Source organism: Pleurodeles waltl, chromosome 12, assembly GCF_031143425.1.
Source record: "Pleurodeles waltl isolate 20211129_DDA chromosome 12, aPleWal1.hap1.20221129, whole genome shotgun sequence".
Lineage (NCBI taxonomy): Eukaryota > Metazoa > Chordata > Amphibia > Caudata > Salamandridae > Pleurodeles > Pleurodeles waltl.
This window is the reverse complement of record NC_090451.1, coordinates 206,831,495-206,852,268: the sequence shown is the minus strand read 5'-3', so window position 1 is coordinate 206,852,268 and position 20,774 is coordinate 206,831,495. Positions and strand designations below refer to the sequence as shown.

At 43.2% G+C, this 20,774-nt stretch overlaps 1 protein-coding gene across 1 annotated transcript in view; it reads left to right on the top strand.

Moving 5' to 3' along the window:
* SLC22A31 (solute carrier family 22 member 31) overlaps positions 1–20,774 on the top strand; it is a 205,319-nt gene that overhangs the window by 106,239 nt on the left and 78,306 nt on the right. Inside the window, exon 4 of the mRNA XM_069217231.1 lies at positions 9,603–9,771. Coding sequence (XP_069073332.1) covers positions 9,603–9,771 — 169 coding nt within the window. The remainder of the gene's footprint in view (positions 1–9,602; positions 9,772–20,774) is intronic.

Genomic DNA, 20,774 nt, shown 5'->3' with positions numbered 1-20,774 from the left:
GGGTTTTTAGTTTGCCAGAGCAAGACCCCTCCACCAGTCCAGAAGGGATTTGATCCCTTTTGCGGCTGGGGCCACGGATCTTAGAGACGATGTTCAGGATAGTAGAGTCACCATGCAGGTTAGGCCCCCCCAGCAGCCGCAAAACTGATTAGTGTGTCCTTGCTGGCACACAGGTAACCTGTTGCAGGCAGTATCCAATATTTTCCTCACGGGTGAAAGGCTTTTACTTCAGAAAAGCGAGTCATCAAAATCGTATGTATGGACTAAGCTCTCTCTGTTTTTTTTTTCCAAAAGGAAGTAACTTGTTCTTTTAAGCATTTTTCTGTATCTTTATTAAATTCAATCAGTTACATCACGGAATAGATGCCATTTATTGAAAGTGATTTATTTTAAGCACAAAACATTTAAAGAGTACCTCATGCCTTGATGATGTTGCCACGAGCTACCCAAATATGTTTTCCATTTATCTAGCCTATATTGTTATTAAGTATAAAGGAAGACTTAATATAAACCATATATGTGTAGTTTTGTAGAGCGCGGATCGTGTACTGAATTACTTCACTATGCTCTCAAAATATATGGTAAGGAAAATGTTACAGCAGTGGAGTAAATAGATTGGTGGATCACACAGTTTCAACAACTGAGGAAGTCAGGATTTGAAACTAGGATTGCATATTGTGCAATTAAGAGACTGTAGTTATATCCTTCTCTCTTTGTTTAGCAGCAAAGGCCTGTGCTTTGTGTTCAGTTATTTAATTAGTGTTAGTGGTGGTAAACATAAAAATATATACGTGGGCATTGTCACACGATTTAAAGGTGTGCTTTGCTGTTTGGAATGTTTCCACAGATACTGAAGATGAAACACAGTGACAGAACATTCCTGTCTGAAATCATCCTGCTCTTTGCAGGATTCTCCTTCCAGAGCTGTAACCTAAGAAGCAAACTCTGTAGGGGCTCCGACACCGCTCTGATTTTTCTGAGTAATTGAAGTCTTGAGCCGCTTCTAACAGAATGCCAGATGTACGAATATCTGATTGCAAAATACTGGTTGCAGATTGCAAGCACTTTGTTTGAGACCTGTAAAGATTTTTGTACTAATAGGTTTGTTTTTAAAAATCGAATTGTAGTGGTCGCAATCTGACCTACCTCATTCATAGGTATGAGGGAGGTCGCCAGTTGCATATCACTATGATCGGAGGCCGTCACAGACATGGTGGCCTGCTGGAGTCAGAGGATCCCCAATGTCTGTGATCACATTTATAGACAGCCATCTTACAAAAAATACAGCCTGTGTTTAGGAATAAAGAGTTTTATTTTTATTAAAGTTTGAGGGTTTGGACTGGTCCTGGTGACCCCTGCATACCCATGCCCAGATTTTATTATTATTATTATTTTAAACATTCACAAAGAGAAAGAGATAGTTATGGGACCCCTTCCATTTTGCGAATGGGTTACCAACCTAACTTGGGGTTGGTAGCTTTCAATAGTTTATGAATGGCCATTCCAAAATGGTGAAAGAAGCTACCAGTACGTATTAGCACAATGTTCAAACTTTCCAGCATGAAATCAGATTATCTCTTATAACTGGAACAGACCTATTTGTCGAATGTTCACGATGGATCCAAAGTATATTCTTTATTCTCATCTTGACAAATACCAGTAGAACATAGACACAGCCAGTGCATTTCACCCCAAGGGCAGTGGGACTTCTTCAGGGTACAAGGAAATCTTGAAGGCTGTGCTAATACATACTGAGTGCTTCTCCCACCATTTTGGAATGCTCATTTGAAGTTTGGGTTTTCTTTGGAACGGTCGACATAGGGAGTTGAACACCTGTATTTTGGAATGACTTTGAGTGTGGTACCATACACCACAACCATTCCTAACCTTTTAGGGCCTCATTTCGATTTTGGTGGGCAGCTAGTCCTGTTTCCACCCATCGGAATACTCAACACAACATTGACGCCGGCTCGTAATTGAGCCGGCGGCAATGTTGCGGTGCGTCGGGTGCAGCAGTACCCGTTGCGCTTTTCACTCCCTGTAATTCAGGCAGTGAAAAGCGCAACAGTGCTGCCTATGGGGGGGCCCTGCTCTGTCCATGCCAAGTGCATGGGTAATGCAGGGGCCAGACACTTCTTTCCGCCAGCTTTTGCATGGCGGTGGGACTGCCATGCAAAGGCTGGTGGACACATGGATCATAATCCGGAGGGCAGCGCTGCTTGCAGCACTGCCCTGGCGAATTGAGACCGCCAGCATCGGCAGGCCGTCAGCTGGCGGCAACCTAGCGGTGCCGGTAGTCAGACCACCCTTGTTGGCGGTGGTCTGAGCGCCACTGCAAGTCTGGCGGTCCATGGACAGCCAGACTCGTAATGAGGCCCTTAGTTTGGTTTATGAGTGCTATTTCTTTCCTAAACTGTAGATAGCGGTGAATAGGAATCCGTATTGGGAAGGGTTACCTACAAGATGCCTTTTTCAAATAGTCATTCCTTATCTATTTCAAACCCATTTTAGGAGTCGTTAAAAAGTTACAGACTCCTAAAATAGGTTTAGTACATTGGAAGAAGCATTTGTTCGGTAATAAACTCAAAGATGTGGCTAAAAAGAATATATTATGTAATTATTTTATTGGGCTTTCGTTTTCAGGTAAATGCAAACAAAAATAACCCACACACCTTAAATGAAAAAATAAATGCATCTTAAACTAATCAGTGAGAGGTGCACTGTTTTATGCTATAAAATATTGTTGGTTAATGGGATCACTGCAGGTGTATGTGTGTATAACCAGCGAGCCATAGAACTGAACCATGGCTGGTGCAGTGAAAAATAGTGTATATCTCTAGTGCTACAAGCACCCAGCCAGTGACGAAAGCACTGTGAATACGTAAAGCACTATTTCACAATTGCATCACACAGACTATAAGATAGGCTTCCACAAAATGTGCAAAAAGACATAGGTTTAGGATAAAATAGGAGCTTTCAAAATATAGATTTTGGTAAGAAGCAATCAGATTGTACCCAGCACATTTTTTATAAGTATCTATTAAAAGCACAAATTCCAGAACTCAGTTAATAAGACCCTTAGCTTACATCTCAGAATGAAAGTCTTTGTCATCAGGAAAAGTCAAGTGCCTCCATTAATTAAAGCCAATTCTGGATCCCACACAGCCTTTGCACTTGCTGATTAACCAATTGCAGACATTTACATTTCATTCTGATATTAGGCAACTGGTAAGAAGGCTTGTTATGTCTTGCCCACCAGATTGTAAAAGCTATCTGTTTCAAAAAGACTTATCACCATTGGTTAGCTAATAGTCGCTCTCATTTACTTGCTTTTTATTCGTAGCTTATTTGGGCTTTCCTTCCTCTTCTTGTTCCGCCTGTGGAGGATGACCTCCTTACTTTTGTCGTTCCACTGCTTATTCTTCACGCAGTACTTTTTTCTTTGTGGTTAAGTACTCCAGAAGAATGCATGTGTTTTCCAGCTGTCGCTGTTGTGTAATTCTCTTCCCCCACCTTTTGCCGTTGTGATGCTTTCTCTCTCTCTCACTCCTGTGCTTCTCCCTCACTCCCCACCAATGATGCAACTGCCCTTGTGAACTTCTCCAGCCATATTGCTTTCTTTCCTGGGCACTTGTTCCCTTCCCTGCTTTACATTGCTCTCTCACTCTGCTGTGTGCTTTGCTTCTCTTCAACCCACTGTGCTCTATGTTGCTTCTGCTCCGTGGTGAGTGCTTCTCACCCCTTCCTCTGTGTTGCTTCCAACACCTGCCTTGTTGCTTAACCCCTCCCCCGTCCTCCATGTAGCTTCCTCTCCGTCCTGGCTCTCCCTATTGCTTTCAACCCTCCTGTTTGCTTCGTGCCCCCACCCCAACAGTCCTTTTCTTGCCCCCCACTTTAAAAAAAAAAACACTTTTGAGATCCTTTTTGTCTTTTTGTTTACCGATCCAACTCAGATAGGTAAACAATAAGAAAAAAAGTGACTGCATTATTTTCTAGGTGTGTGCATGAGTGGTGAGCAAACTACAAAATGGCATTAGCTTCTGCAGCATTTGCTTTTTTTTCTCTTTAGCCTTTTCTCCCCTCCTTAGCCATTCTACTCAACATCGGCATGCTGTTGCACCATTGCTCAAAACCATTGGCAAAGCTAATAGTTCTCAAAAGCAAGTTGTTGGCTTTGCCAATGCTTGTTCCTTCTTTAGCCATTCGCCTCTTCCTTGGGTCCACAACACAGGAAATTACCTCCCTGTCTTGTTCAGCCAATACACCTCAACTTTTGGCAGTAACCACCTTGAAACAGTTGTTGTTTTATCTAAAAGTGTGAGGGAGAGGAGACTGTTTTTGGTATCAAGTATGGCCATGTCATGCCCCATAGATCCACCCACTTTGACGTCTGCTCCCACGGTTCATATGACCATACAAAAAACACAAGTCAGTCTCTCGCTTCCTGTCCTACTTGACTGTTCTTCTACGGATAGAGCTCCATTCTCTTTAGAAACAGATCACTAACCTTGAGTCAGGGCTAAAAATGACAGCAGGCTAAGTGAGACTTAATTTGGCGCACTTGATCCATGTTACCATTCACTAAATCCAACCTTTTTCTCCTTAATGTAGAAGCCATTTGGAGACCACATTGAGCACTTTACATAAACTTTGTTCCCACCTTTCGTGCTCTTGTTGTGCACCATCCAGCAGCGCCCTCACTGTCCATAGACCAGTGCCCAGGGGCACCTAACATAAGGTCCTAAACATGCTTTGATCTCAACACTGTCACTTTGAGTAAGGCTTGCAAACTTTTCTTAGTTAGTGGAGCACTGCTGCTTGTATATACTTCAACCTGCTTCAGGAAGTGCTTTGTGGGAATCTGCTCCATCTCAGGCAAACGTATCTGTCAACTTAGATTAACTCATTGATTTCCGCAAACGATCACCCTGACTTTTATGTTCTTGATTAGTACTGTTCTGCGGGATCTCTTATATTTTACTTGCAAGCACCGTTGCCATTTTTGTTAGGGCTGCTATCACCTAATGCAGTGGTTCTTAAACTGGTTTGGAGGTATGTGAAGCCTTCTCAAGGGGTCCTCGATTGCTTAGAAAATTAAATAACTTTAACAGATCAATAAAGTGTTTACAAATAAAGAAGCAAAATGTAAAACTGAACATTTTAAAACATTCTGTAAATGTTAGGAATTTGAAATTGGAGGCTAAAAATTAAGTTAGTATCCTCAGATTGATTTGTGGGGGCAGTGTAAGTGCATCAAACAGAAGACAGTATGAATGATAAATGCCCTCAATTGAATGCAGAAAAGTTACAGCCTTCCCATGAAAATTCAAGTTTTTTTTTTTTCTTTTGTTTTTTTTTTTTACATTCGTGAATGAAATAAAATATTTCATCATTTGTCAGCTTGGTTGATGAATCCATGTTTCAATATTTTTGTGTGTATTATTTTGCGGATCAAATTGTAGAAAATGCTTAGATCGGGGTCCCCGGCTTCCAGTAATGAGTCCATTGGGTCCCTGGATTCCAAAAATAATTTAGAGAAGTTCTCCAGGTTCTACTAATACTTTTTTTTGGGGGGGGGGTGGGGGGGGGGGGGGAGTCCAACGAACTAAAAAAGTGAAGAACCATTGACCTAGTGAGATTCCTTGTTGACAGCGAGCTTGGTAATCCAGTAATATTCTTCTATGACCGATGCGCAGTAAAGGCACGACCAAGTAAAGCCCATCTACACCCTTTGATGGCAGATGGCTAAACACGGTGTATGCCCGTTTATCCTTCCATAGAACTCTGCAAAATGTGGTCACATTCCCTCATGGTAAAGAAGCAGGCCATTGAGACAACCAATTGTAACGTGATTGCTAGGCAAGGCTCACGTGAATCCACTCTTCTGAACATACCACCACCTCGGAATAAAATTGCCCCTTTAAATCTCAGCTTCCAGGAGTGGGGTAATCACTGTCACCCGAGGGTTAGACCATCTCATGGTCTTTTGTTTTAACATTTGAATTCTAAGCATCTTCTTGTCCAGTCATCCAGCTGCAAGGGAGAAAGTTCACTGTGAACAAGCTATGCAGATGTTTGGCTGAACAGCCATTAACTTCTGGAAATCTGTGAGCTCCGAATAAGTTATTTCAATCCTCCTGACTTCCCCTCTTGAAATTGTGAAAACGTTATAATAAGAAATATGCTGACGTTGTTTACAGCTGAATTGTCTCAAACCACAAAAGAGACGATGACATGTGAAAGACCAGGGAGACATAGCTATCGTGCTTTAGCCAGAACACTAAGTACACAGCTAGGGTTGTCTGTGGGGGAAAACCTTTATTGTGATTTAAAGGTATGTGTAAAAATGTATTTCAAATTAAGGCCAACTCTGCGGAGAGTTTTATTCTGCGTCCGCATGAACAAAGGAAATCCAGTAGGAGCACGTGGATTACAGCTCCAACCCAAATGTGGTGAAAACATACTTGACCCATATTCTGACAGCTACTTTAACAAATAGGGGAATATTGATCAACCCGACTTCCCGAAATCAGGAGTACAAAGTGTAGAGATGTTGCTGCATGCTCAAAGAACTACTTTTAGCATCTTTTCTCCTCTCGATTTTTCAGTTTACACGAGCGGTGAGAAGGTGTTTTTGGACAAGGACTCCTCCAGCCCAACTGGCACCAAAAACCATCTCACTGCACCTGTCAGCATTGCATCATCCAGGGCTTAGTGCGGTGTCCTCCTAACAGCATCAGGCGTGGCCCAAGGCCAGATAAACACAAGAGCGGCATTCACCCTTCAGAAGAAAGCACAGACGGACCTACTTGCTATCTCCATATCCGGCTACACTTCCTGAAGGGCTGGTGGATCAAACTACTGCAGGGTTTTATAAAAAACACTAGTCTATTGTTCGCTGCACGGCTCCTTACAGAGCGCGAGAGCTGTCGCTATTTCTGTTCAGTACAAGTTTACCAACCAAATACAGAAACGAGCACGTGAAAGATGACCAGGAAACCTCTGTGAATGGCACTTCACTGCACGTGAACACGCGTCGCCGTGTTTTTAGTAAGTTTTGATTCATTTGAGCTAGAAACAATTTTTTAAATAAAATCTGGAGATTATGTCGCAAATGCAGCAAATCCATAATTATCTTTAAAAAAAAAATGAGTGGCTGCAGAATTGCATAATCCAAATGGCCATGATTAAGAGGGACCTTTAGATACTTGTGTGTGGACAGCCAGCCAGGCCAGCAGAGGCACTGGCAGAGGACCACCCTCAAGTATTAGAGATACTGCCAGCATGGCGTGGGTCTCTGTGCCCCTGGTGCATCTGCCCCCGGCGCTTACACGACAGGCAGAGATGAATGTCAAGTGAGTACCGTGTTTTATTCCTGGTGGTTTTCCCTCCACACATCCCCCCCCATGCCTTGTAGGGCAAATTCAAGCACAAAGAAGTATTGGCAAAGCAATTAGGTTTGGCCTTGGGAAGAGTACATTTTTTGATACACTTGTAGAAAAAATGGCATAGTGAAAATTCAGCTGTAGAAAGATGGCAGGCATAAAGGTTTGCAAAAAAAAAAATATGCTGAAAATTGCACTACTTTTCAGGCAGCCGTGCACTTGCGTTGAGGAAAACCGCTGTCACTCACAGTGCAAGGAAGCCAGTGGATGAGGTGGGCTGACCCACAGCCCCTTGCAGTGGTGGATGGAAGCAAAATATGAATGACACTAGAACAGACCAGTGAACAAAGCAGACTGACTATGAGCCTCTCTATAAAGCAGATATTTTAATAGGAATTTTCAAATGAAACATGGGGCTTCTGAGTCATCTAAGGCAGTCTGTAGGCCAGACCTAAAAACCACTGACGGTCGGCCCACTTTAATTAGTGTGGGGCAGCTGTTACGTTGATCTAGCGCACATTGGGCGATGGTCCTCCAAGTCAAGGGTTTCTGCTAGCAGAGCCAGCTTCATCTTCACCAGTGGGATCCTGTAAATGGTGAATCACCAGATTGGCCTAATTGGCATTTGTATTATTTTGTCAGATTAAAAGCATCTGCCAGCCTCTGAATGAAGCCCAAGGACTTTCCTCACCAATAGAGAACATTCATTTTCTACACTCCTATTCCGTTCTCAAATTGCTAAATCATAATATATTGTCCCGCAGGAGTTTGCAATGCCCTCACTGTTCTTCATCGGTCTTCTCCTTCCTTTGGGTCAGCTAATTCTACTATTTGGAGTACTATTTTACAGTTACAGGAGATTTTATCTAATTGCTTAGTTGCCATTCATCACTGCAAGGCGTACAGCAGTGGTTCCCAACCTTTTGACTCCTGTGAACCCCCACTTTATCATTACTGGAACCCAGGGGCCCACAGTGAAAAACTATCGGAACGCGGCCCACCCACCCACTGTGTCATTACTAGAAGCCGGGGACCTTGGCCGAAACATTGTCGATGATTTGAAATTCAAAACAATACAAAAAAATACAGAAGCAAGCATTCATTAAACACATAAACAAATGATAACACATTTTATTTAATTTGCAAACAAATATACATTAAAAAAAATAATTTTAATAGGAAGGTGGGAGCTTTTCTAAATTAAATTGAAGCCACACATCGTCCATACTATATTCTTTTTGATGCACCTGCACAGCTCCCACAAATCAATCCGAGGATACTAATTTAGTTTTTAGGTTCCAATCTCCTTCACCCTTATAGTATGTTTTTCAATTTTCAGTTGTACATGGAGCCACTTTATGTATATACACTTTATTAGTTTGTTAATAATATTTAATTTTCTAAGCAGTTGCGGACCCCCGTAGGATGCTTCGCGGACCCCCAGGGGTCCCCTAGACAACATGTTGAGAACCACCGGCATAGACAATCTGCCACAAATTTCTAAAACATGGATGCCTTGTTAGTTTGTTCAAGAGATACAACTTGGCCCTGTGAGATCTGACCAGCCGCAGCTCTTAGCCTATGATCTGCTCTGCAGCTTGAGGTCTTCATGACTCATGCACTCAAGGCAACTAAAACAGTATTCTCTTTTTTCATAAACTGGTAAGGATTTTCATTTTATTTACTTTGTGCATAAAGTTTGAGTAGTCCTTAAACTAGTGATTTCACAGCTATGCTTTTTGGTAGAATTTAGTGCGATCTTGTAGTGTATTTGCTGCACCCTTTATAGTATGTGTAAAATGCAACAGCATGTATTATTTTGTTGGTCGAGCTGAAGGGACAGTGTTTCCCTTCACTTAAAATCACTGAACGGGTTGCTGGAGCATTAGCGAGTGATTTGTAAAGGACTCTATTTTGCCCTTTGAGACTTTCATGGCTTAGGCCTCTCCTTTTTAAGTGCAGAAGTTTCAGCATTGTGCGTTCAAGCGAACCATGCTTTAATCAAATACGTTTTGGAAAAGAGTCCGCGGCAGATTATATACCTCAGGGGCAGTGAGTCTAAAGAAAGGGCTGTGCAGAGTATGTCAGGATCTGAAACCTTTCCACATTGGAACTGTATTAATAGCCCCTTGTTTGTACAGTGGCTGAACTTTCCACCCTTTCTGAGGGTCTTTCTTGTTCGTTATGTATTGTAACATTTGTACCCTTTCCCCACAGGGTTGGAGGTCTGCGATCCACCTCACCGTCTGATGTTCACCATGGTTGGAGGTTTCTTCTGGGTGGCTGGAGAGCTGCTCTTGCCAGGGCTGGCTGTGCTATGCAGGGATTGGTGGATTCTGCAGGCTGTTGGGACAGTGTCCTTGGGATTACTCTTTGGGTACTGGTGGTAAGTGTAACTTCTTGTGCTGTTTCTTCCAAGATGGCCAGTTGTAGCCAAACCTTACTTTCCCATTCGTTTGTCAGAGAGTACTTATGTGCCTAGCTCATGCTCCAAGTTACCGCTGTCCAAGACATTGACAAATTATTCTATTTGACAGAGCTAGCTGACTCGCTGTGTAGCTACTTCTTCTGATAATGTGACCAGTGCGTGTCTCTGCCCTCTGTCAGTGACCAAGCCAGCCATGTTTGTTGTTCTGCTTACGATCTAGAATCGCATGAGCCATCGCAGCACCTCCTATCAGGTGAAGCCAGCCCTTTCCGCACATAGTGGACTGAAATTCAAGTCGTCTTCTCCAGCCAAGGGATGTTTCTCGCCCGTTTTGGGAATTTAGAAAGTATTTTTCCCCATCCCCCTTTTCATTCTGGTTTTTATTACATCCACAGATCAAACGTACAGACTGGCCTTGTAAACACTTGACAAAAAATGTTTTGCAACCAGTATAGAGTAGTGGTGGAGCGAGAACAATGTTTTTTATGGTTCGTTCTTTCAGTTCCTGAATATTTCTTCCCTTGGTTGGTCTTGCCCTTAGTAGGTAGGTAATTTATTTCATTGGATGTCACGAACTGCTCTCACAAGTGGCCTATGATTGCCTAGAACTCACTCATCATAGTCAAATCATTGCTTGATTAAAACATTGTTTCTTAAAAGGCATATTTGCAGAGTGCACATTAACCGATAAAAAGGTTTCTTGGCGCTGTTAGCATATAAAGGATGTTAATCGTTATCCAAATCTTTAGTACTTTTATTATTAAACTCGGAAAGAGAAAGGCTGAGCTGACCTACTCGAACTGGACCATATCGTCAAACACAGATGGCTGGAGTGGACGCATTTTCCCACGGAGCCACCGGACCCTTGAAAAGTAATGTTGTTGAAAGAAGGTATCCATTCTAGGGAGGGGAGATGTTCTTGGGCAGTGTACTTGAGAATTGTTTACCTTTTGAGTACTTGTTTGCAATGCAATCTAATATAATGTTCCTCACCCTTTATAATCTTAAAGGAGCAGACCTGAGTGCTATGACAAGTTCCCATATTAAGGTGGCATTATGTCCCCACTCTGGCAGAAGGCAGGTCTCTCTACTCAAGTCAGGTCTCTGTACTCTATATTCATGTTCTCTGTTACCCTGTGGAAATCCTAACACAATCACATTGCAAATTCCTGAGTCTCAGCAGGGACATTTTTTTAAACCCTTGGCCACAGTCCATTATTTCTCAAGAGACCGCCTTGATTTTACGATGAGAAGCAGTGTACAAGGAAAATTATTGTTCAGTGGCATGTGTAGCTGTAAATACACATGCTCTGCATTATGCTGCCATCTAGTGTTGGGCTTGGAGTGTTACAACTTGTTTTTCTTTGAGAAGTGTTTTCGAGTCATGGGATTAAGTGGCTCCTCCTTTTGGTGATACTGCGCATGGGCATTGAGTCCTTTGTTAGACTGTTTGCCCCTCCATCAGATCCAGATGTGTTTCTGCTTGCTTTGTATTCTCTCGCTTTGGGTCAAGAATCTCTTATCGTCTGTCCTTTATATAAACGGTATTTTACTTCTATCACGTTTCTTTCACTATAATCTCGAGCTCCTCGATCAACTCGGGTCGAACTTCAACCACGTACCCGTAGGGGGTGGGCCTCGGGCCTACTTGCAAGTGGCGTGGAAGAACATGATACTCTGATGGGACGGATGCCGTTCAGATTCTGCCCTCTGTGCCACACCAAATTTCCACACACGGATCACGATCAAGTGTGTGATATCTGCCTTTTCCCGGATTACAACGAAGCCACCTGCGAAGCGTACCAATCGTTTCGATCTAAAGAACACTCTGGGTCTGACTGGCTCGCTGGCTCGAAATAATGCACTCGACCCAAGAACACATCTGGACATTTTCAGGGCAGAACATGCCCAGGAGGAGCCAGAGCAAGAGGAGGTTTTTTCAATTCAAAACTCTGACTCAGACCTGCAATTCGATATCGAGAGCAGGACATCACTTCTGCGCAACCCGTGAGTAAAGTTGCCCCTCCGCCTTCCTCAAAGACTTCCAAAAAACCAATAAGAAAGGTCACCAGACACCACTGCCCGCGGCCATGGTCGTTCACGAAAACTTGATTTGACTGCCCCACCTTCAGGCTCGGCACCAAAATCTGGAAAGACTATGACTGGGTCTCCCTGTTCGACCTCTGTTGTTTCGGTCTGAGTGAAAACAACTAAAGCCTCTGCACTGACAACTTCGGCACTGAGTGGAAGTAACACATCCATCCCTTCAGGCTCGAAAAATTTACAACGCCATAAAATTTCAGTGCCGAAAACCCATACTACTGCTGCTGTTGAACATACAGACTGCTCATTCCTTCAGTTCAATATCTCCAATTGAACCGATTCTTGAAACTATGGATGCTAAGCAGTGCCAGCTTCATATAGAAAGTGGCACAGGACGAATTGCGGCTTCTGTAGCCATCCCTGTTAAAAGGAAGTTCACATTTTGGGAGGCTCCAGACACCTCACCTCCTCCTAAGAAGCCTCATAAAGACAAGGCTGCCACTTCTGCAGCGGCAGCTCCACCACCACCTTCCCCATCGCCACCTTGTCCCTCTCCCCCACCCCACTCTGCTCCTCTTTCACCTACTTCTCACGCTGAAAGGGGACCACAGTTCACATTATCTACCTGTTTCTGGTAGTGGAGACTTGGGGAATACTCCACAAGACCCAAACCCCTGGGATTCCTATGATACGGACAGTATTACATCTACAGACCCAGAGCTCTACCCTGCGTGCCCCTCCAGAGGACACCACAGGGTATCAGCAAGTTTTATAGCCAGGGCTGCTGCCTATCATAATGTACAATTACACAAAGATCCCGTAGAAGATTGTCTATTTGATACTTTAACCTCAACACACAGGGACATCCAATATCCCCCTATGTTGTCGGGAATGCTTCACCATGTCGAAGATATTTCAAAGAACCTGTGTGTTCACGTATATTTACACCAAGAGTAGATAAGAAATCTAAAGCAGCACCCTCGGACCCACTTCATATCCAGTCGCAAGTCCCGCCGGATTCCATTGTGGCTACCACTGCCAGAAAAAAGGCAAATAGTCAAGCTACTGGAGACTCGCCTCCTCCAGACAAAGAAAGTTAAAAAAATGATGCAGCAGGTAAAAGGGTAGCTGCACAGGAGGCAAACCATTGGTATATTGCCATAATGCATGCCATAATGCTTGCAAGATATGATAGGGTACACAGGGATGAAATGGAAGACCTTATTCAACACCTCCCAGAGGAACATTGTAAATGTGCACAGCAAATTGCGTCTAAACATCAAACAATTGCAAGCAGCTCAATCAGGTTTGCATTAGATGCAGCAGACAAAGCCGCATGAGGGGTGAACACTAGTGTCCTGCTCAGAAGGCATGCTTGGATCAGGTATTCCAGCTTCAAGCCAGAGGTGCAGCAAGCTGTACTTAATATGCCTTTTGATAAGGAGCACCTATTTGGTCCCCAAGTTGACTCCACCCTGGATTAACTAAAAAAAGACACAGACATATGCTAAGCGATAGGTGCCCTTCAAACCCAAGCCAGCAGGGTTTTTTTTGCCGTCAAGTATACAGGATTGGCTGCAAGTCAAACACATCCTCTGTTCATTCCGCCTCACAGCAACAGTCTTCTTCCTTCTACTCCAGAGGGTTTTTCAGAGGAACATATAGCGGAAACAATTCCAAAGAGAGAGGAAAGACCCCCAACACTTGTGGCTCACCCTCCACAGGTAAACATTGACTATCTTCAAATTCCCCATTCCACTCCAGTAGGGGGCTACCTTCAACTTTATCACAGTCAATGGACACACATAACACCAAACCTTTGGGTCTTATCCATTATCCAACATGGTTACTGTCTGGAACTAATATCAATATACCTCTAAACGTTCCACCTCACAGACACAAAATGTCAGCAGAACACCTCACTTTTTTTTAAAGAAGAGCTTCAAGCTCTGTTAAAAGGAGTTATAGAGCCTGTTATCATTCAGTACCAAAGAACAGGATATTACTCCCTCTACTTCCTCATTCCCAAAAAATAATGCACTCTCAGACCTATTTTGGACCTCAGGCTACTGAATCATTATATTCTCTCAGAACATTTTAACATGGTCACCCTTCAAGACATAATTCCATTGCTACAAAAAGGTGACTTCATAATAGCTCTAGACCTGAAACCTGAAATACCTGAAAGATAGAATTTTCACACTCCTATTCGCCCTGCACTCCGCACAAATCTACGTTTTGCAGTAGCGGGGCAACACTATCAGTTCAAAGTTCTGCCTTCTGGGGTCACAACAGTACCCAGGGTATTCACCAAATGCCTAGCCATGGCCGTAGCACATCTCAGAAGACAACAGATTTGTGTAGTCCCTTATTTGGATGACTGACTAAACAAAGCCAGCACTTTACACCAATGTTAATCTCACACCGAAATCACAGTAAAGATTCGCCACAAGCTATGATTTACAACCAACAACCTCAAATCACACCTAGAATTACTTCAAATTCAACCATATCTAGGGACTATTCTGAACACACAGTTGGGTTTATTTGACCCCAATCCAGCACGTGTTTACAACTTTCAACAGTCAGTCTCTCACTGACAGAGCAATCACACTTACCCCATCAGGACAATAATGCACCTCCTTGGAATGATGACATCCTGCATTGCCATCGACCCTCATGACAGACTTCATATGCGTCCCCTACAGCAATGTCTATCTCATTAATGTTCTTAAGCTCAGGGTCGTCTTCAAGATCTAGTGTTGTTAGACTGTCCAGCTTACTGCTCTCTACTAGAGTGAAACTCCACCAACCTACTGAAAGGACAGTCTTTTAAAGACCATGTTCCAAAAATAGTCCTGCCCTCGGATGCCTCTCTCACTGGATGCAGTGGGGCGCTCACCTCAACAACCTTGCAGTGCAAGGATCATGGGATCTTAGACACCAGTCCATGCACATCAATCTTCTGGAACTTCAGGCAATGCTTCTAGCCCTAAAAGCTTTCCTACCGCACTTAATGCATAAGAGTGTCTGACTCCGTACAGACAACGACAGCAGAGTATTACCTACAAAAGCAAAGGGGGGACATGATCTCTCCAGTTGTCTCAACTTGCACAAGCAATTTGAACGTAGGCTTATCATCACCACATTCATCTCCTGGCAGAGTATCTCCCAGGAACAGACAACGACTTTGCGAAGCTGCTCGGCAGGGCGCATCAGCAAGTCCACAAATGGAAACTCCACCCAACAGCCCTTCAAAAGTATTTTCAAAAGTGTGGAGCTCCTCACATAGACCTGTTCGCCACACCAGAAAACTCAAAATGCCCAACCTTCGCATCCAGGTACCCACATTCTTAATCCAGGGGCAATGCTCTATGGATCAACTGGTCAGGGATATTTGCTTATGCTTTTCCACCTCTCCCCCTCATTCCATTTATGGTGCGCAAACGTAAACTTCTTTCAAGATGATCCTTGTAGCCTCCCCCACCTGGGCTCACCAACCAAGATTTATCACACTACTAGATCTCTCCCTAGTACCTCACGAGAGACCCCCCAACAAGCTGGGTCTTCTCACACAGAATCTAGGACAGATCAGACATCCAGATCCAAAATTACTCAACCTTGCGATATGGCTCCTGAAGTCATAGAGTTTGGTTATCTACATTTATCCTCAGAATGTATGGACATTTTGAATCAGGCCCGTAGACCATCAGCTAAAGCCTGCTATGCAGCCATATAGAAAGGTTTGTCTGCTATTCTCATTCCAAACACATTGATCCCTTAAAACCATCAGTACAAGACATTATTTGTAATTGCTTCACCTGCAATAAACCAATCTCTCTTACACATCAATTAGACTACACCTAGAGGTAATTGCAGCATACTTACAGAACAGATAACTTATTTCATTATTTAAAATACCCGTTATTAAAGCTTTCACTGAAGGTCTTAAAACAGTGATCCCACCCAGACTGCCTCCAGTACCATCCTGGAATCTTAATATTGTGATATTGTGCTCACTCTGCTCATGGGCCCTCCTTTGGAGCCTCTTCACTCTTGTCCCATACGATTCCTTTTGTACAAAGTGGCTTTTTTAGTCACTATTACATCACTTAGACATGTTAGCGAGTCACAGGCCTTCACGCTAGAAGAAACTTTCTTTCAGTTACATAAGAACAAATTAGTCCTTTGTACAAACCCAAAGTTCCTACCAAAGGTTATCTCACAATTCCACATTAATCAAACCATTGCGTTTTCTTTCCACAACCTGACTCTGTGGCAGAAAGAGCACTCCACACCTTAGATGTTAAAAGGGTGCTCATGTATTACAATGACAGGACTAAACAATTCAGGAAAACTAAACAGCTTTTTGTAGCGTTATCAGCACCTCACAAACAAAATCCTATTACAAAGAATAGCTAGCTAGATGGATTTTAAAATGTAAATAAATAGGTTATGCTAAAGCCAAAAGAGAATTAACACTTACTCCCAAGGCACATGCCACAAGAAAAAAGGTGCCTCTATGGCATTTTTAGGAGGCATTCCCCTAGCTGACATTTGCAAAGCAGATACTTGGTCTATGCCACACACATTTACAAAACACTATTGTGCAGATGGGCAAGCACGTCAACACGCTAATGTATTACAATCAGTCCTAAGGACACTTTTTCAAACAACTGCAACCCCTACAAGCTAGCCACTACTTCTTTAGAAGGGACTGGTTTACATTCTATGCAGAGCATGTGTATCTAATGGCAATTTCTAATTACCAGTAGACATCTTTTTGTGCCATGTAGTGCTGTAGATTCACATGTGCCTTCCCTCCTCTCTGGAAGCCTGTGACGCTTTTAGTTATTTTATATTTGTATATAATTGTACATAGTTGCATATACTTGCATGGACATATTCTTTTCTATACTCCTCTTATATTCTCTTTCTCACCTGCATGCGGGTAAACAATCTAAAAAAGGACTCTCTGTCCATGCGCAGTATTGCAGAGAAGGAGGAGCCACTAGATCTCGTGACTCAAAAACACTTCTCGAACAAAAACAAGTTGCAACACTCCAATCCCAACACTAGATGACAGGATAATGCAGAGCATGTGAATCTATAGTACTACATGCCACAAACAGATGTCTCCTAGTAAGTAACATTTTCCTTTTTCACTTTAGGTGGTAGCCAGAAGTTCCCAACAAATCCACTCAAGAAAGCTCCATGATCTTGTTGCTAGTGCTTCTCTTCATTGTTAAATAAGTTCAATGTAATCCTATTTATAACTAAAAGATCAATCACTAGACCTTCCAACTCACACAGTGACACTGTATTAGCACTCTTCACACAGTCCCCCTGCGAGGACTGTGTGCTCCTAAAGAACTTGAAACTGCTGCAAAGAGCAAGTAAGGGATTAATTGATTTGAGCCTCTGCACAGTCCGTCCCAGGGTGTGAAACCTCCCCAGACATCTGTGGCAGCCTCAAAGCTTTGTGTTTTTTTTGTGAGAGAGGGAAGTGACGAGTTAAAGTGCCTCAGGCAGTGCCCAGCTCCAAGCCCCTCCCTGTCCTCACACTGAAAAGCTTTAGGAAGTTGGCAGGTCTGAAAGGCTGCTTTTGAGGTAAAACACAGCATGGCATACAATGAGGCAAGAGATTGGTGCCGCAGATCACGTCAAGAGCAAAGGAAACAAAGGAATATTATGTAAGATGAAGCAGCAAGCTTAGTCAGTTTAAAACAGATGTCAAAGATAAGATGAGCCACTAATACGCCTACTTGAAGTTTACACAAGTTTGTTCCTCAAAACAAAGTGCAATGATATGCAAAGCAGAAGCATTTCCTCTTCATTAGCCAGTGCAAATCTAACCCAAACCACCTCCTCCATTGGCATGAATTTCAGTAGGTTATCTTCATACATACTTTAAGCGAGAATACATGTGACGGAAACTGATACTCAAATAACAGGTGCACATCCCTCTCATGGGAGGAACGAAAAAGGACTTTGAAAAGATACAAGAAATGTTATCTACAGAGGCTGAGCCAGTCATTTGGGGGTCCTTGTTTAGCAGTGCCGTGCACGAATGTGAGACTAAATAAACTTGAGGCAAGAAAGCAGTACAGTCTATACACAACATAGACAATAAAAAATGGTAGCAAGTTAATCAACATGGCATCAGCTACTGTGTTGGTTTCAAAGCAACTTTGTGCAATTTTTCAATCTCACCCTTTAGCGCCATTTAGTGGAACATCTATAACAAAATAGATGAACACTAAACTATCTACTTGATTATTCTGCTTTTCATTAAGGCAATGTTTGAATCTAAAATCAAAATTGCTTTCAAGGCTATAATCAGATCCAGGAAGAGCCACGGGAAAATAAGGACTAGTGCCTTTGTTATCGGTGAGATGATGAATAGCACACATTCAGATTACTATAAATATGTAAATGAAAATCTGGTATATTACATAAACTTGTATAATTTATGGATTTTTTATTCCCCATCCTGAAAAAAACACCTTTCAGCCTGGATTAGTTAATATCTCCATCTAAATCAAATCAAAGACAAGATACATTGACTCGGGAAAGGGAAGCCAATGCTATCCAAGGGTATCAGGACTGTAACGTTGTCACACTCATCAGGGAGCTGCCCATGAAAGAACAAATCACAAGAAGTTCCTTCTTCGTCAACAGGGTTAAGGACCCTAGACACACCAACTCTGGCATAAGGTTGCGGTCTAGTCAGTGCCTTTCAAAAGGTGCAAATAAGTGTTTTCACTGTACACTGAGCAGTAATCCCTTGGGTGGACAACATACAGGGGGCAATTTACTTCACCCACCACCAGGTATCCACCACCTTCCTTTTCAAGGAAGTACCACAATGTAACCAAGCCAATGAGACATCTTGCAAACGTAGCTGCCTAGTTCAGCTGTGGGATATAGTAGCAGGAGGCTTGACAACTTCCTTGGACAGAGCTGATAACTGTGAAAAGAAGTAGCAGCATCCTGGGAGGGTCAAGGCTGCATGGAAACAGAAAGTAGAGCTCCTCCCTGATGTGTGCTAACTCAGTGGAGCAAGGCCAGCAGTGGAAGGCAGGGTGGCAACAGAAGGCACAACAGGTGTGGAGGAACCAGAGTCTGGAGGTTCAGTCATCCTATGGTAGAGAGTTGAGATAAATCCAGGCAGGGGTTCCCACAGCACTCCACAGCAGTGTTTGTAGTGAGTAGGATATGGTAGGGGCACTTCCACCTGGGCTGTAAGGCAAAATCTCATTGGTGGACACGGATATCCATCCACTCAACAGACGGGAGGTAACGGCAGGCTTTGTTATGACACACTGGCAAGGCTACACGGACAGGAAATCAGCAGCTTACAGTATTTGCAGAACTATGTCGTCATTCAAGAGTAATTCAGAAGTGTCAGAAATTAGATTATTGATTAGGGTGTGTTTCTTCCCACCTCAAGGAATAATCAAAACCTTTGTCAGGATGAACCCCACAGACACTAAATGAATCTGAGCTCAGTCCCCTGATAGCTATGGCACAGAGCAGACAGGCTTAATTTTCAGCAATGTGTGGAAAGTCAAAATGCAGAACAATAGAAATTCAGATATGAATTAGATAAAATAGTGTAAAATGTAATAAGCAACATGACAAAAATCCAATAAATCCAGTAAGGGGAACCAGAGAGATGATTTTTTTAAAGTTTTAATTACACATAGCAGCAAAAAAGTTTAAAATGCCATTGATAGTCAGTGGTCAATGTGGACACGGGCCTAGGTACAATTTGAGGCTTGCAGCGACGGGGGACGGGTCTGGAACACCAGCCATATTCATCCGGATTAAAGATTTTACCTTCTGACTTAGTCGTATAAGCCCCAATCCACCACAGGAGTATACTTTTTAAAGCCCCTCCAGGACCTCAGAGGAGGAACTTAGAGGCTCACAGGGTATCAAGCGAAGGGCAGCAGGAGGGTCCAGTTGCCAGTGGTCAGCTGGACAGTTGCAGGAAAGGGCTCTTGTAACTTGTTGTATCCCTGTAGCTGGAACAGGTCAGCTTTATGAGTCGTGGAGTCCAATTCTTTGTTTTGTGCACAAAAGGATTGCTCTTCTCAGGTCACAGGCAGCAGGATCAGTCCTCTTCTGTTCTTCCTCAGGTCCAGCAGTGCTGTCAAGTGGGTGCATGTGGATACCAGATGTATGTCTAGCACAAGCCTAGTGGGTGGGAATGACTCCTGGACATGCCCTAACCAATTAGGTAAAAGTTTCAGGAACCAAAGCTACCTAGGTTGGGCATTTTAAGATGGTGAAGGTCTTCAGCCACACTAAACTTTGGCTCTAAGGGGTGGGTGGGTGTCTGGGGAGTGTACAGTAGTAATCCAAGTGCCCTCTCATGTCTAACACTGAAATCCATTTTGAAGCAGCCACTCTGTCCACAATAAACCCAGAGACAGAAGTCTTGTAGTACAAATGCAGGGTTCTTCAGCAACCATACAGTGGATACACAACAAGTGTCTTGGCATCCTATTCCCTTCCTTTTAAATGTCCCCCAAGTGTTATATGTAAACTCAACAGACATGTCAAACAGGATTTTACACGGCAGCAGGATTTGACACTGTAGTGTCAAAAAGGATGCCCACAGCTCCCCATCCTGAATATTCTGTGAGGTTTGGAGGAGTCCTTTCTGCCCATTCAAATCATCCTTCTGTTTGCTTCTGGGAGGCATTTCATGCCATTTTCACACTATTCATATACCAGTCACTGACCAGAAGAAGGTAGTCAGTAAATTAGCCTATAGGAACTTCAGGTCTACGCACCCAGTAGAAGGCAGGGAGAACTAGCCACCCTATGGGAGTTCTCATGGCTAAGGTGGAAAAATCTGGAAAGACCATCAGCGTTGGTGTGGTCAGTCATAATGTACTGTTCGATGG